Genomic DNA, 15,650 nt, shown 5'->3' with positions numbered 1-15,650 from the left:
CTTCTTGCAGCGTTACGATGCAGCGCTACAATCGCTCCAACCACGTCGCCCGATCGAATCGAGCAATAGATCAATTTTTGGGGGAATTGTAGCTTTTATTATATCCAGTCGTTCCGTCTTCTTGTGCTGCGTCAGGTTGTGCCCATCACCTGGATCCTGGAGCAGCAGTAGTCATGACTGCTGGGATCTGGTGGGGTCAGTGTGTTGCATGTCCGCCCCCCTCCCTGCCTCCGCTCCCCGCACACCCTCTTCCCGCCCTCCCTCTCCCACCTGACGTCAGCCTGGCTCTGCTCTCAGTCTTCTTCAGCTTCTGCAGGCTGCTGTATACAGTAACATACAGGACCATGGATATACTGATCCTGCTCTCCCTGTGCCTGCTCAGCTGCAGAGGTAAATGGAGCACATATTGCTATGGCATGTGAGACTAGCTCTGCTATATATATGTATATGTATATACATATATACATATATATACTGGACTGATATATATAGGTGCACCCACTGCACTTATTACATTACATGAGTGCCTAATGATGTGTATATCTGTATATTTGCTTATTACCTACGTAGCGCTGTGCATGACTATGGTCATAGAAGGATTATTGACTTTTTTTTTTTATGACGGGCAACTTTACAGGAATAATAGCTAAAATTTCCAATTTATGATTTTGACCAAAAACTAGAAAATTGTGTCTTGTATAGTGTTGCCTATGACATTATTAGGGGAAACAGAACTAGATATATCTAGTGCTGTAGTCTAGTGCTATCTTCTGCTATGATCTAATCTATACTAGACATATTTCTATTTTATTTCTATTCCAAATTAACTAATAGTTGTAATCAATTTTAAAAATTATTGAAATTTGCCATTTTTAAATAATTGATATTTTGCTATGTTTATAAAACAAAGTTGTCTTCCTATAATAATATCTGTATGTAAATGGGCGGCTCCGGTGATCGTCACCCATGATGGATCACTTAGAGCGATCACTTGATCAGTGTAAGTGCATAACAAGAGCCAAGGAGGTTTCTCCCTTAGGGTATGTTCACACATTCAGTTTTTCAGATGCAGTTTTCAAAGCCAAAAGCAGGTGTGGATCATAATGGGTAATAGGTGCTACTCTCTGGTTTGGACATCGAAAACTGCATCTGAAAAACTGATCGTGTGAACGCACCCTTAAAGGGCAAGTGTTCTATGTTTAAGTCTCATGACTTTTCCATGTGTATCTGTTTGCATAGGATTTGTGTTGAGAGTCGGAGTTTTATACTGGAGCCTCAGTGGAAAAATATGGTGCAAAAGCAGACGTGAACATTTGCCTTATTTAGTAAAAGCTTTGACGGCCTCATTATAAACAATTAAAGCTCCCGGGCTGAACATGTGCATCAGTGTTATGGCTAGTTATGTAGTCACACAGTCTATGGGAGTCACTGGGAGTGTATGGGATTTAGGGAATGTAACTGGGACTATTTCTGTGATGCTGCTGATGATGTACAGCCTGGCCCCCCCCCTCCTAAATTCTTCTCCATGGCCTTTCAGGGGGACACATACTATGGAGATAATTGTCTATTACTGGTAATTATTCATCATCATCAAGAGATCCCCCAATTCTTACAATGACCTCATAACCTTTCTGTCGTCATACCCTCCAAATCCGTCTTCCTACCCCTTTCCTTACAAGTTTACTAAACAATAGCTTCTTGTGGAGCCTCCATAATGCCGTTATTAAGATGGGATGTGATGCCATTCATTTACTGGCAGAGGAAATTACACATGGGAATCTCGTCCCTCTGCATATCACGGAAGATGGAATTTAATTCATTCAACCATCTCCGTATAGTCACTCCAGGTCAACTATGTATTACTAAGTATTTTATGTACAGATCCGTCTTTATTTGGTATTACTTTGTGGAATGCAATAATCATTCATGGAATAATAGTTTCATGTATTATTATTGTTATTATACTGGGTCATGCATTATCCCTGAAAATTATATATATATGGTCCCCGACTTACAGACGGACCTCTGGATGTTGGTAATTTATTGTACTTTAGCCCCAGGCTACAATAATCAGCTGTAACAGTTATCAAGATTGCCAGCAATTTAGTTTTATTATTTATACTGTTTCCTATGACAACCTAACATTTTTAAAATCCTATTGTCACAGAGAGCAAAAAAAAATTTGGGCTGGGGTTACAATGATAAAATATATTGTTCTGACTTACATACAAATTCAACTTAAGAACAAACCTACAGAATATATCCTGTACATAACCCCGGGTGTATACCCCTGCCTATATACACCTGAGTATATCCTGCAATGCTACATTTGTGTATTAATTTATGTTTAACCTGTGGAGCATGGTATAAAATGTACTACACTGTATACAAACTGCTCAGTTCCTCCTGCTCTATAACATGCTGCCTGCAAATAGGAAACTTTGTAAAAAATGATCAGCTCCTCCTGCTCTATAACATGCTGCCTGCAGATAGGCCACTATATACGATCTGCTCAGCTCCTTCTGCTCTATAACATGCTGCCTGCAGATAGGAAACTTTGCAAAATCTGATCAGCTCCTCCTGCTCTATAATCTGCTGCCTGCATACAGGACACTAAATGAAATCTGCTCAGCTCCTCCTGCTCTATAACATGCTGTCTGCAGATAGGCCACTATGTACAATCTGCTCAGCTCCTCCTGCTCTATACCATGCTGTCTGCAGATAGGCCACTATGTACAATCTGCTCAGCTCCCCCTGCTCTATAACATGCTGTCTGCAGATAGGCCACTATGTACAATCTGCTCAGCTCCTCCTGCTCTATACCATGCTGCCTGCAGATAGGACACTATGTACAATCTGCTCAGCTACTCATGCACTATAACATGCTGCATGCAGATAGTACTCTATGTACAATCTGCTCAGCTCCTCCTGCTCTACAACATGCTTCCTGCAGATAGGACACTATGTACAATCTGCTCAGATCCTCCTGCTCTATAACATGGTGCCTGCAGATAGGACACTATATAAAATCTGATCAGCTCCTCCTGCTCTATAACATACTGCCTGCAGATAGGACACTATGTACAATCTGCTCAGCTCCCCCTGTTCTATAACATGCTGCCTGCAGATAGTACTCTATGTACAATCTGCTCAGCTCCTCCTGCTCTACAACATGCTTCCTGCAGATAGGACACTATGTACAATCTGCTCAGCTCCTCCTGCTCTACAACATGCTTCCTGCAGATAGGACACTATGTACAATCTGCTCAGATCCTCCTGCTCTATAACATGGTGCCTGCAGATAGGACACTATATAAAATCTGATCAGCTCCTCCTGCTCTATAACATACTGCCTGCAGATAGGACACTATGTACAATCTGCTCAGCTCCCCCTGTTCTATAACATGCTGCCTGCAGATAGTACTCTATGTACAATCTGCTCAGCTCCTCCTGCTCTACAACATGCTTCCTGCAGATAGGACACTATGTACAATCTGCTCAGATCCTCCTGCTCTATAACATGCTGCCTGCAGATAGGACACTATGTACAATCTGCTCAGCGCCTCCTGCTCTATAACATGCTGCCTGCAGATAGGACACTATATAAAATCTGATCAGCTCCTCCTGCTCTATAACATACTGCCTGCAGATAGGACACTATGTACAATCTGCTCAGCTCCTCCTGCTCTATACCATGCTGCCTGCAGATAGGACACTATGTACAATCTGCTCAGCACATCCTTCTCTATAACAGGCTGCCTGGAGATAGAAAATTTTGTAAAATCTGATCAGCTCCTCCTGCTCTATAACATGCTGCCAGCATACAGGACACTATGTACAATCTGCTCAGCTCCTCCTGCTCTATAACAAGCTGCCTGCAGATAGGACACTATGTACAATCTGCTCTGCTCCTCCTGCTCTATAACATGCTGCCTGCAGATAGGACACTATATACAATCTGCTCAGCTCCTCCTGTTCTGTAGTAAGTATACATACTAAATACTACAACTATGCTTACCGCTAAAAGTTGCGAGATAGATACTGTTGGCAAGTGGGATTATTTTTGCTACTAGATCAAACTAAATGTTCAATTCTTAAAAATTCATCCCGGGTCTAGTAATTTGAACTACCCTTTATAATTTCTGATGGGTGAACCACCTGCCATGGGAAAACGAAACTGCGCTGATAATGTTTATTCTTGTCATGCATCATTTATGCAATTTCCAAGGCCAAAATAGTTGACCAATGATGACATCATGATGACATGTGCAGAGCCTTAACCTGCTGCCGGTGGGGCGGGTGGAGGGACAATCCTGCTGTCATTAGAGGAAGGGGGGGGGGGGTAGACCGGTTGTATGAGGGACAATCCTGCTGTCAGTGCCTGTATTCTAGGATGCCCTGTGGTATTAGAAGGGTTAAAATGGATGTTTGATAGGGGGGCAGCACACTTGCCATATCAGTTTAAGTAAATACCCCCCAAATAACACTTTAAAACATAATTTTGTTGTGCTGTTCCTCCGTTATTCCTCCTGAATACTTATAATCGGGGTTCTTTCTCTGTTAACCCTGTCATCAATTGTCTCTTTACGCAGCATTACGCATCATACCCATTGCTTCTGCCAGTGGGTTACCTCTCATGGCCTCATCTCAGAACACATGAATGCTAAGCCGAGCTGAGAGTGCATGTGCATTGGGAGGTATGGAGGAACAAGCATCAAAGTATTGTACCCAAGCAACAGGATAAGGGATAAATGTGTTATTGCATTGGGTCTGAAGGTCTAATCCCATAAAAGTCAATGGAGTCCAGGCTGGACCTCCTGTAGAACGGCAAAAATGAAACGGAACCACTTTAAGATGAAATCTATGTAATGCATATGGGTCTTGCTTATCTATCTCCCCTGTATCTAGGATTGCATTGCCTAATACAAGATATGGTGTTGATTTCTGGGTCATTTAGGGTCAAGGCAATTCACTACTAGGATCTCTGACTTGCCCGTGATCTATTTTAAACCTTCCATTTGCTCTCAGCCTCGAAATCTCCAACCAAGACTTTCCTTTCTATCAATCATTCTCTGCTGCGGAGTCCCACCCCATGGTTTGTTTACAGGCCGTAGAGACGCCGCTCACCGCTATCTGCTCTCGACAAGATCTTTTACCGTCGTATTCTACGTTATTGCTTCTGTCTTCCCTTTGGCCGTGCTCCTGTTTTATGGATTTCAACGTGAATGTGATTTACAGGAACATCTAATCCGTGCATCATTAATGCTGGGCCGGAGTGTCTATAAATGAATGATAATGTTTGCTTAGTATAGCGTTTGCTAATGAGGTGGCAATTTGTCTTCTTGTTGAGGGTCCGAATCACGCGATTCCATCGGGTATCCCAACGATTTCCGATTTGCGCCGAACTCCGCCGGGATTTTGGCGCACGTGATTTGATTTCGGCGCGTTGCATGCGAAGGAATTTGGTGGCGTGGCTGTCGGAAAACCCGACGGATTCAGGAAAACCTGCGGTATTTAAGAAAAAAAGTGTGGCTTGACACACACTTACCTGCACCAAGAAATAGAAGGTGAACTCCGGTGGACCTCGGCGCAGCAGCGACACCTAGTGGTTATCGGCGCACAGACCTTAGTGAATCCCGGGCCGGACCCGAATCAGCGTCGGAGAACCCGCCGCTGGATCGCGACTGGAAGTAAATCTGCCCCATACTGTTGCAGTCAGTATTTGGTTGTTGACGCTTGGCCATTGCAGTTGTGTGGGACTGGCCATGGATGAACGGCTCAGTCCACCTCGTATGGACTCATCATGGTCATCACACACTTGGTCTCCGTAACATTCAACATTCTCGGACCAGACAGTGGATGGAAGGACCTCTGTCCATTGTGTGCTTAGATCTCTGGCAGTCACGTATACTCAATTTTACAGGAACCAAGTGTATGAGAACCATGGATGAGTCCTTACACAGTGGACTTTCACCCATGGCCATTCCCACACAGCTGCAATGGCCAGTCATCACTCTTCCCCTGATCAGATATTGACCCAAAAGCTTTTACACAAACACAACTTGTCCCCTTGGGGGTAGTGGGGGCAAACCTATGGCAAGTGTGCCGGAGGTGGTACTCTGAGCAATCTCTGTGGTAACCTAAGAGATCACCCCAGCGTAAAGTTCACCGTAGAGGACTATTCCTGCAGACTAAGGCAAGACAAGATACACTGATCTCTGTGATATTTTAACGCTGTATTCACCAAGGACATATCTCATACATCCTCACAGGTTGGCACCTTAGTGTCCAATTATGTATGAGATACGTCCGGCATTCTAGGAGCCATAACTTACATTAACCTATCTGTATCCTAGTTATCATACGAACCATAGAAGATACTTTACATGTTTACCACTAATACTGAAACACTATGGGGCTCATTTACTTACCTGGTCCAGTCGCGATCCAGCGGTGCGTTCTCCGACGAGGATTCGGGTTCTGCCGGAATTCACTAAGGTCCGTGCGCCCGATGTCCACCAGGTGTCGCTGCTGCGCTGAGGTCCGCCGGAGTTCCCTTTCTTCTCTTCGGTGCATGTAAGTGTGTGTCAAGTGACACTTTTTTTAAATACTGCGTTTTTTCCGAATCCATTGGGTTTTCCGACGGCCACGCCCCCGATTTCCATCGCATGTTAACCGGTGCCAATGCCACACAATCCGATCGGGTGCGCCAAAAACCCAGGGCAATTCAGGGAAAAATTGGTAATAATCAGGAAATCCAGCGATTCAGCCCCTTTAGGTCATATAATATTTGGAGGTATCAGTTCAATCAGGTCGACCCATTGTTGATGACCCAACATGTCCCATTGTTTGAAGTAAAATTTTGAGTTACTTTTGAGTTTTTGTAAACTTAGTGGGATATAAAAGTTTGATATGTATTGTTCTGAATATAACATATAAACCTGACACTGTGGCTAAGTGGTTAGCATTACAGCCTTGCAGTGCTGGGGAACTGGGTTCAAGTCCCAGAGTCAACATCTGCAAAGAGTTTGTATGTTCTCTCTGTGTTTATGTGGGTTTCCTCCAAGTCCTCCGGTTTCCTCCCACACTCCAAAACATACTGGTAGGTTGATTAGATTTTGAGGACAAGGACAGATTTGGCAAGCTCTGTGCAGTGCTGTGTAATCTGTGATATTAGTAATCTAATATGTGATATTAGTTTCAGCAAACAATGCGGCAAATGTTTAGAACGTCAGACATAAAATCCCCCCCACCCCACCCCGATCCAGTTCTGACCTATAGCCCAGATTGGAACTGGTGGAGATTTTTGCTATAACCTCCCCCAACATGTTATCTAGACTATATAGAGTCAGAGGCCAATAGAAAGCCAAAGCGATGATACCAATTACCATAGAATAGAGGCTAACGGAAGAAAATTCCAACTGCATCGGATTCAGTGGGCAACGCCTATTGAAGGATGTAAAGACTTGGTAGACGTGGTGATAGGTCCTCTCTAAAGTTTCCTGTGAAACTTGGCACAATTCTTATAAAAATTTTCGTAGGCTCTGTATAAAGGTCCATGCATTTGTATATACAGTAAAGTATTATAGACTTCTATGGGCCCTAATGATGGTGGTAATATTGAACCATAATATGGCCATGTGTGTGATTCCTTATGCTGCACATCAATCCACATGCACTTTCCTTTACTACTTACTCAGATAATAACAGAAGAGGTCACCACCTCCTGCTGCTGTGGACATTCAATCATCACTAACGTTGAAATCTTCATAGTATAGTAAATATGTACAAATGGATGGTGCTAGAAATGGTACTTTGTCGTTTTTTGGATTTTTCAGTTTTTTCGATACAAATGAATTCTAAAATCTGTAAAAAAAAAATCCTACTCCATAGAATATGTTTTATTACTGCCTTTATTTTAGAATTATCCTTTATTTTTGGTCTGCAGCTCTGTTATAATGCAGTCTGCTAAAAGATCATACTATGGATTACTGAGCTGCTGATGCAGCGGAGCCAAATGGGCTCCAAAGGGGACTACACAGGCTTTAGTGTCTCCAGTGTGCATCCCTGACCTGATGTTGACACCAAGGGCCTCCATTCTGCCACCTGTCAAGGATTGATCACCTATGTACATCAGGAGGGCCCCATGATTCCTATCTACCATACCCTGCCTCCCCCTCCTTTTCTTTCTTCAAACCCTGCTGGCCGAGAGAGGGTTGCATGAGGCCTAATTTAGGACTGTGACACCGGCCACATTAAGGTCATTACCAAGACAGACTCTTCAGTCCTAACCACCTAGTTCCCATTATTATTGGCATATGATGGAAGTCTTGCACCTCTGCTGCGTCGTATACATCAAGTGGGTCCAGCCTCCTGATGAATCTGGTGGTGCACTGTGCTGGCTGAGAATTCTACTCCAGGCAGTGTCTGATGTAGAATTGTGCTATTACCAGTGACTGTTTAGACCCAAATGGTCCCATGCTATAGCAAGTGCACAAGCGTAGACAGAAAAAACCCCATGCCGGCCTATTCTGCTGCTGGGCACCCCCCTTCGCACACCGCCCCTACTACTTCTGGGTGGGGGTGTATGGGTAAAAAGGTGGGAAAAAAGTTGGTAAGTTTTAAGGTGCCTTACCGAGGAGCACATTATCGGGAGAGAGTCTGATGTGGAACGGCAGAGAAAAGTAGTCATGCCAGTAAATTCTAGAGAGGAAACCAACATCCCAGCCGGGAAGAGGTCATATTTTTGTAATTTTACATAAATTAGGCTAGGGGTATGTATGCAGTTGTACATGTTTATACTCATATGGGATCCAATACTTTTAGTCTGTGTTGTATACCCGACACTGCATAAATATCACCATTATATTAATTCTTAGCAAAAGAAAAAATATATAAGATGAGAGTAAGATGAAATAAATCTGTTAAGGGCACAAACTATTTTGGTCATTAGGACACGGCACATATTTTAACATTTTTTCCATCTGAGCCTTTAGAAAAACATAACCTTTTTCTATTTCAGTTGACAGAACCATAAAAGGACTTGTTTTTTTTGTGGGAACAGTTGTAATTTGAGCTGGCACCATTATAGAGTGTATTTGGTTTGTCTTTTGTTGATATTTTGTTTTTTCACTTTATTTTTTATTTCTGTAGATTGTTAAAATTATGACAGAAACAGATTTAGGTTGGTATTGTTATGTTGTACTACTCAACTGCACAAGGCATCTTACTTTGCGTTATTAAATTCTAAGACCCGTAACTTTATTAGCTTTTTGTTGGAATTTTGTGGGGGCTTGTTTTTTTTTCAGGGTGAGCTGTAGTTCTTGATTGCATACAGTGGGGCAGATTTACTTACCCAGCCCATTCGCAATCCAGCGGTAGTGCGCCCGATGTCCACCAGGTGTCGCTGCTGCGCTGAAGTCTGTCTGAGTTCACCGAAGTTCACTATCCTACGCTGGGTGCAGGTAAGTGCGTGTCAAGCGACACTTTTTTTTTAAAAATACAGTGGTTTTTCGACAGCCACGTCCCCCTATTTCTGTGCATGCCGGCACCAATGCGCCACAATCTGATTGCGTGCGCCAAAAACCTGGGGCAATTTGGCACAAAACAGGTAATATTCTGGAAACCCAACGGAAAAACTCGATTCAGGCCCTTAGTAAATGACCCCTAGTATGTATCATTCTTCATTATTTTGAGTACTTGCTTTTTGGAGGCAATGTGATCAAAAATTACAATTCTGACATTGCAGAAATTTATATGTTTACGAAATTCACAATATATGATATATAAAACCATTCCATACCAATTCGTTTTTAGAGGGTAATTGGACATGGGGGATAGGCTTTGAACTTTCAATATTTTTTAATTTAATTATGTAAATTTGTAAAAAGTCTTTTCACTCTTTAAAGAAAATGTCTGTATCTATTGGACTTGATCACTGGTACAATACACCTCTACTTTTTCCTATAGCTGTACATTGCATCATAGTAGAAGCCCCTAAGCATCTGTATACCGTGACCTGTGTGCAAAATAGGGGAAATGTCCTATATTTTGACATTTTATGGTGGCTTTCTATGGAGAGGGGAAGGTGAGGAGGGCTCACCCCTCCTCCCTCCTCCTCCTCCTCACCTTATGCTTGTCCTAGGTATGGGATATACTCTGACCTAGATCAAACTATAACCAGGTATAATCTGGTACACAGTTATTCTGGCCTGCTACACCGGATCTACTATGAGGCTCTGGCCCGAGTCTTCTGATTGACAAAATTGATTTGTGAAGAAGCCATGTGTGAAGTCTTTATTACATCTGTCTTTTATATCGGGGAGGATATTAGAGCCAGATCTTTCTTATCTCAAACACTTTATTACAAGACTCTTCCAATTCTGGATAAAAACACAGTGAACGTCTGAAGTTGTCTCAAGTGGTTGATGTTTATCACCATGGGGAAAGCTTAGAGGCTCACTTTGACAATCAGTCTTGTGCCTTGTGATGGTGGCTGTTATGGTTGATCGGTTTACCAAAATTTTACCTGGACCAATGAGCCGTGATCAGGAGAAAACATATCTTGGTTGCACATACAAGTGCTGGTAGTTGCTATTTTATACTTATTTTATGCTATTTTATGCATATTATTTTATACATATTTAGACCTGAATAAAAGCTGTCACCAAGAGGTCAGCCGAACGCAGCCACCTTCACACTAGCCGGTTATCGGGATTGACATTCCAAGGAATAGGCTTCTGATGGACACATCAAGCCAGCAAATCCGACATGTACTAGAAGATCTGTAGTAGAGGTTGACACATGGATTTCTAAATGCATTTTAAATCTTGTTAAATTAATCTTAACCTAAGTAAGAGGGGTAAAAAAGGGGCCGGTCACCCTAAAAGGGTGTGAACAAGACTTGGAAAATGAAGAAATGGCAGTGGTAACATGTGCACTACTGTTTCTTCATTTCCTAGTAAGCACGCTGCCATTCATTAGACAGTGGCTGTGTTTGGTATTGCAGCTCAGCCATGTGGCCATATAACTGTTGATAGTGGTGAACCCCTGCTGATCGGAAATTGATCACCTAATGATAGCTGATCAGTTTTTCAAAACCTGACAACCCCTTTAACTTCAACTATAATTAGTGTTCTGCCCATATCTTCTATGTATTTTCCATGGTATGGTAAATCATTAACTTAGTGAATCTCAGAATTGTATATACGGTATATATATATTTCCATGTAAGCAATTATCTCAACGCTTTGTGTTCCTTTCGTTTTTTTTACCATAAAACGTCCATGGAAAGTGCATAAAGGAGTTAAAAATCAATGAGATCATTAGTGTCAGGAGCAGCAGTACATAAAAGCTATCGGCCATCTAAATAATGTATTTTGCAGTCACTCTGGCTTCTGTAAATGGTATATACTAACCTTGCTGAAAAATGCATATCTCCACTAAAACGGGAGCACACAATCAGCCCCGGCCCTGACTGCTGAATGCCCCAAACATACACATACACAATGATGTATAACCCCAATCTGACATCCTGAACCCAGATAGCTAAAATAACATGGCAATGTAACTATTCCATGTTTGAGGTTGCAGTAATGCCACAAATTACAGCATTGTGGTAAAGCAGGCTGTGCATATGTAAAATATGACAGACTGGTGCCTTACCTACTTATCTGCTCTCTGGGGTCTCCCCTAAAATGGACACTGGTTTCTTGTGGTACAGTACGAATAAGTCATAGACACGTCCCATCCACTGCAACGGGAATGTGTACTACTCATGCCTAATGTGTTTTCAAATATTGTTTCCTGGGTCACTAGAAGGCATCAGGTACACTAAAAGGCATCTGAGAATTATATATTGGGGCACATTTACTAAGGGTCCATTGGACACCTTTCCGTCAGGGTTCCCGTCTATCTCTGATTAGTTCTGAATTGCCCCGGGTTTTTGGCGCACGCGAACAGATTCATGCGACACAAATTGGGGGGCATGACCATCAGACAACCCGACTAATTTGGACAAACCGCGGAATTTAAAATTCAAATTGTGTCGCAAGATCAGCACTTACATACACCGGGAAGAAGAAGGTGAACTCCGGCGGACCTCAGCGGGGGAACGGCACAAGCAGGAAATTGGATGCACAATCTTAGTGAATCGCGGGAGCTCCGAATCCTTGTCGGACATTCCGGATCAGGCATCGAGACGGGATGGGTAAGTGAATGTGCCCCATAGAGTCTAAAAATACAGAATACAAGTCATGAGAAATAGAAAGGGATCCTCCATACAACTCAGATAAAGGTCTCTCTGCACCCCTTACCCAGGTCAATCTGCACTTGTAATAATTAACTCTGGACTCCATACGACCCATTTACTATAACAGTTAATTACCATAACTAACACTCAGGTGACATCACAAGCCTTTGGGGGTCATTTACTAAGGGCGCGAATCACGTTTTTAAGTCGCGTCACCCGAATTTTTCTGTTTTGCGCCGATTTTTCCTGAATTGCCCCAGGGTTTTAGCGCACGCGATCGGATTGTGGGCAACGGTGCAGGCGAGCACGCGACATAAATCGGGGGCGTGGCCGAACAAAAACCTGATGGATTCGGAGAGAGACCGCCAAATTTAAAAATTTTACATTTTAAAATAAAACTGTCGCTGGACACGCGCTTATCTTCACTCGGCCCGGCTTGGTGAAGTTCAGTGCATTCCGATGAACTTCAGCGCAGCAGCGACACCTGGTGGACGTCGAAGGAACTGCCTTAGTGAATCGCCGGAAGGCCCGAATCCTCCGCACAGAACGCATCGCTGGATCGCGAATGGACCGGGTAAGTAAATCTGCCCCATTGTGTAGGTCTAACTCTTCCCATTTAAAAGATAGCAGCGCATGGGTACTGCCATCTTTGTTACGATCATTGCTTCCCGGGACGTCATCTGTGATCGGCGATCGTTTGCCATGACAGCCTTAGGTCTTCGACAGACTGCAGGCTGCATGGCTTCTGAAGATTCGTTACAATGAGCCAGTGACTCATTGTAATGAATACTATGTAAAAATGCCATAACCTGCAATACAGTACAGTAGCAAGTGATTAAAATTTCGAAGGTAAAGAGCGAAAAATGAACGAAAAAACCCTGTGTCCTTAAGGGGTTAAGGCATGACGCTAAAACAGGGTGGCATGGTGTGCCAATATGTTCCCATGGAGACTTTGCTCATTTCTGGCTTCCCCTAATGATAATTACTTACCCAGTGTAAGACTGGCCTGGTGAGCCTAGGCTCTGACCTAATACTGGATTCTATAGATACAGCAGAACAATCTAATTTGGAGTAGTATTTAATGGGGGATAATGAAAGGTTATTCCCCAGGATAATTTTATCTGGTGGTCCCAAGGAACCCCATTCCAACAGTGGTCTTATCAAGCTCACATAACCCCCTAGTCTTCTTTCCCTCTCCTTCGTCATGTTACCCCCTCCACTTGTCACCCTTAGTCCTTGTTCAAACTTCAGGCAGAGGTGTCAGTGTATAGCGCTATCCTTATCTGTAACTACCATTGTGATTTACACTAAATGACTCGCCCTGACAATAGACCTTGTAGCGGATAAGTTTTTTTTTTAAAGGGATGCAGTATATTTATAGTCAGTTTCACCCGAGATAACCGGAAATGAAGACTCACTATCTAATTCTCACTCTTCAAAATAGACAGCTGGAAGTGATCAATTATACAAATAAATGTGAAAAACGTAAGCCACCCCTTCTGTATGTACGAGCCGGAAACGCCTCAGATCGCTGACTTTTAATGCTTGTTTGGTGCTAACACAGCATGTCCTGCCATGATAATCTATAGAAATTACACCGCAATCTCATGACAATGACGTAAAAGATGTAATGCCGCTATAAAGTGTCTGTAAATGGTACATATCTATATATATATGAAGCGTGCGGCCTGGATAGAGTGACGGAGAAAGCTGGGTAATTGGGACGTCTTCAATGCATCAAACTGTTCTGTTCTAAAGGCAAATTCACAGTAATAAGATTAGAGGCCTGCACAGAAGCGTGTGCCTGCTTCTTGTCTTACAAAATAAATCTGGCAGGTGATATATGGTGTCCTATCTGAGATCAGGTTATGGTAGAAGGGAAGACACTGAGTTCTGGGATATATAACATGATAGAATTTGGTGGAGTGTTTCCGAGAAAAAGTAAATCCTGTCAGGAGATGATGAGAGTCCTGATAATCCCGCCTACAGGACTCTTAGGTGAGACATTTCAATCCACCACACACAGTGATTGACAGCTCTCCCTCATCATCCTGCTTATCCATTCATTGACCGCCTGCTCCATTAGTGTGTCGGAGCAGCGAGGTGTCACTTTCGCGTTCGTTTTCACGATCACTCCCACTGATCGGCAAGTTAACTTTAGTTTGCGGAAAACCCCTTTAAGTGATGTGTGTTATCGTCTATAATACATGAAATCTTGGAGCAAAAAGCTCTGTTGTGTGTTGGTCTAGCCATATGATAAGTGGCTACCATATGTGTTAGCCATTTTGTGGCGTGGGAAGCACTTAGTAAAATTATTAGGTCGATTTTATTATTATTAGGTCAATGGAAGGCTAGTCCACCGACTATCATTGGATTCCCATAGAAGATGACAGTAATAAAGATAAACTGAGATATTTCCTTTTTCGATAGAAAACAGACGTCCCAGATTACCCCCCCTCTACCACCACCACTGTCAGCCATTCCCTCACTACATGCCTGTATCTTATTGTATTAAATTCATCACAGATCTCCTTATTATCTACAGGATATCCTCAACAAGTCTAATGGATGGAAAGCAGATTGCCACTCAGGGTATATAGATAACAGATATATGTATGAGCCATATGGAAAAGCAGTCCTAAAAAGATGAAAGTGGAAAACTTTCGTCTGAATGGAATTTGGAGGGAAAATGTGACCACCGCACCTCTTGCATGTCTCCAGTAGTGATTCTTTTCGGCCCTTCTGTCGTCAGTCTTTGAGCTCCACTGACACTCCTATGATAGGAGAAGAGACCTACTAAGCCAAAAACTTGGCTTGGCAGGAATATGGGGAATAATTCAGAGCTCACAGAAATGTACGGGCCCCTGGAACTCATTGGGGCACATTTACTAAGGGCTTTGCGCCAGTTTTCTATCTGACTTTGCACATTCTTTCTAGTGGAACCTGCTTGCATGGGTAATTAAGAAGTGTCTGCGACACTATTGTGTCGGACACGACCGCAGCCGCACTAGGCACCATGCCACACAAATTCGTCGGCATTCCGGTGCTCAGTCGGATGTGCACCAGATTTAATAAGCAAATTCTGTCGCATGGCCTATATTAGAGGCTCACCACAAAAAAGTTGGTGAACTCTATGGGGGCCGGTGCAGGAAAGTGACAGATTCATGATTTCTGGTGCACGTTCTTAATGAATGTGACGCACCGAATATTATATACAGGCAGAGCACTTTTAGTGAAGTTTCCTACATAAATGTTCCCCTATTGTGTAAGGGGATACATGATGTCACAGTACCTCATGTTTTTCTAACTGTGGCTACTTAATTTTACCTCAGGTTTGAGGTATTGATCATTTCTGTGGTATTTCATATTTGTGGTTTTTCCCGCTCTTTTGCTCTCCATG

The 15,650-nt window shown here is 42.9% G+C and overlaps 1 protein-coding gene across 1 annotated transcript in view; it reads left to right on the top strand.

The window, feature by feature from the left end:
• The first annotated feature begins 280 nt into the window (after positions 1 to 280).
• Positions 281 to 15,650, top strand: part of MCAM (melanoma cell adhesion molecule) — a 53,436-nt gene continuing 38,066 nt past the window's right edge. The window contains exon 1 of the mRNA XM_072155600.1: positions 281 to 390. Coding sequence (XP_072011701.1) covers positions 345 to 390 — 46 coding nt within the window. The 5' untranslated portion in view covers positions 281 to 344. The remainder of the gene's footprint in view (positions 391 to 15,650) is intronic.

Source organism: Engystomops pustulosus, chromosome 6 (genome assembly GCF_040894005.1).
Source record: "Engystomops pustulosus chromosome 6, aEngPut4.maternal, whole genome shotgun sequence".
NCBI classification, from domain to species: domain Eukaryota; kingdom Metazoa; phylum Chordata; class Amphibia; order Anura; family Leptodactylidae; genus Engystomops; species Engystomops pustulosus.
Note: the sequence above shows the minus strand (reverse complement) of the source record. Positions and strands in the feature narration are given on the sequence as shown.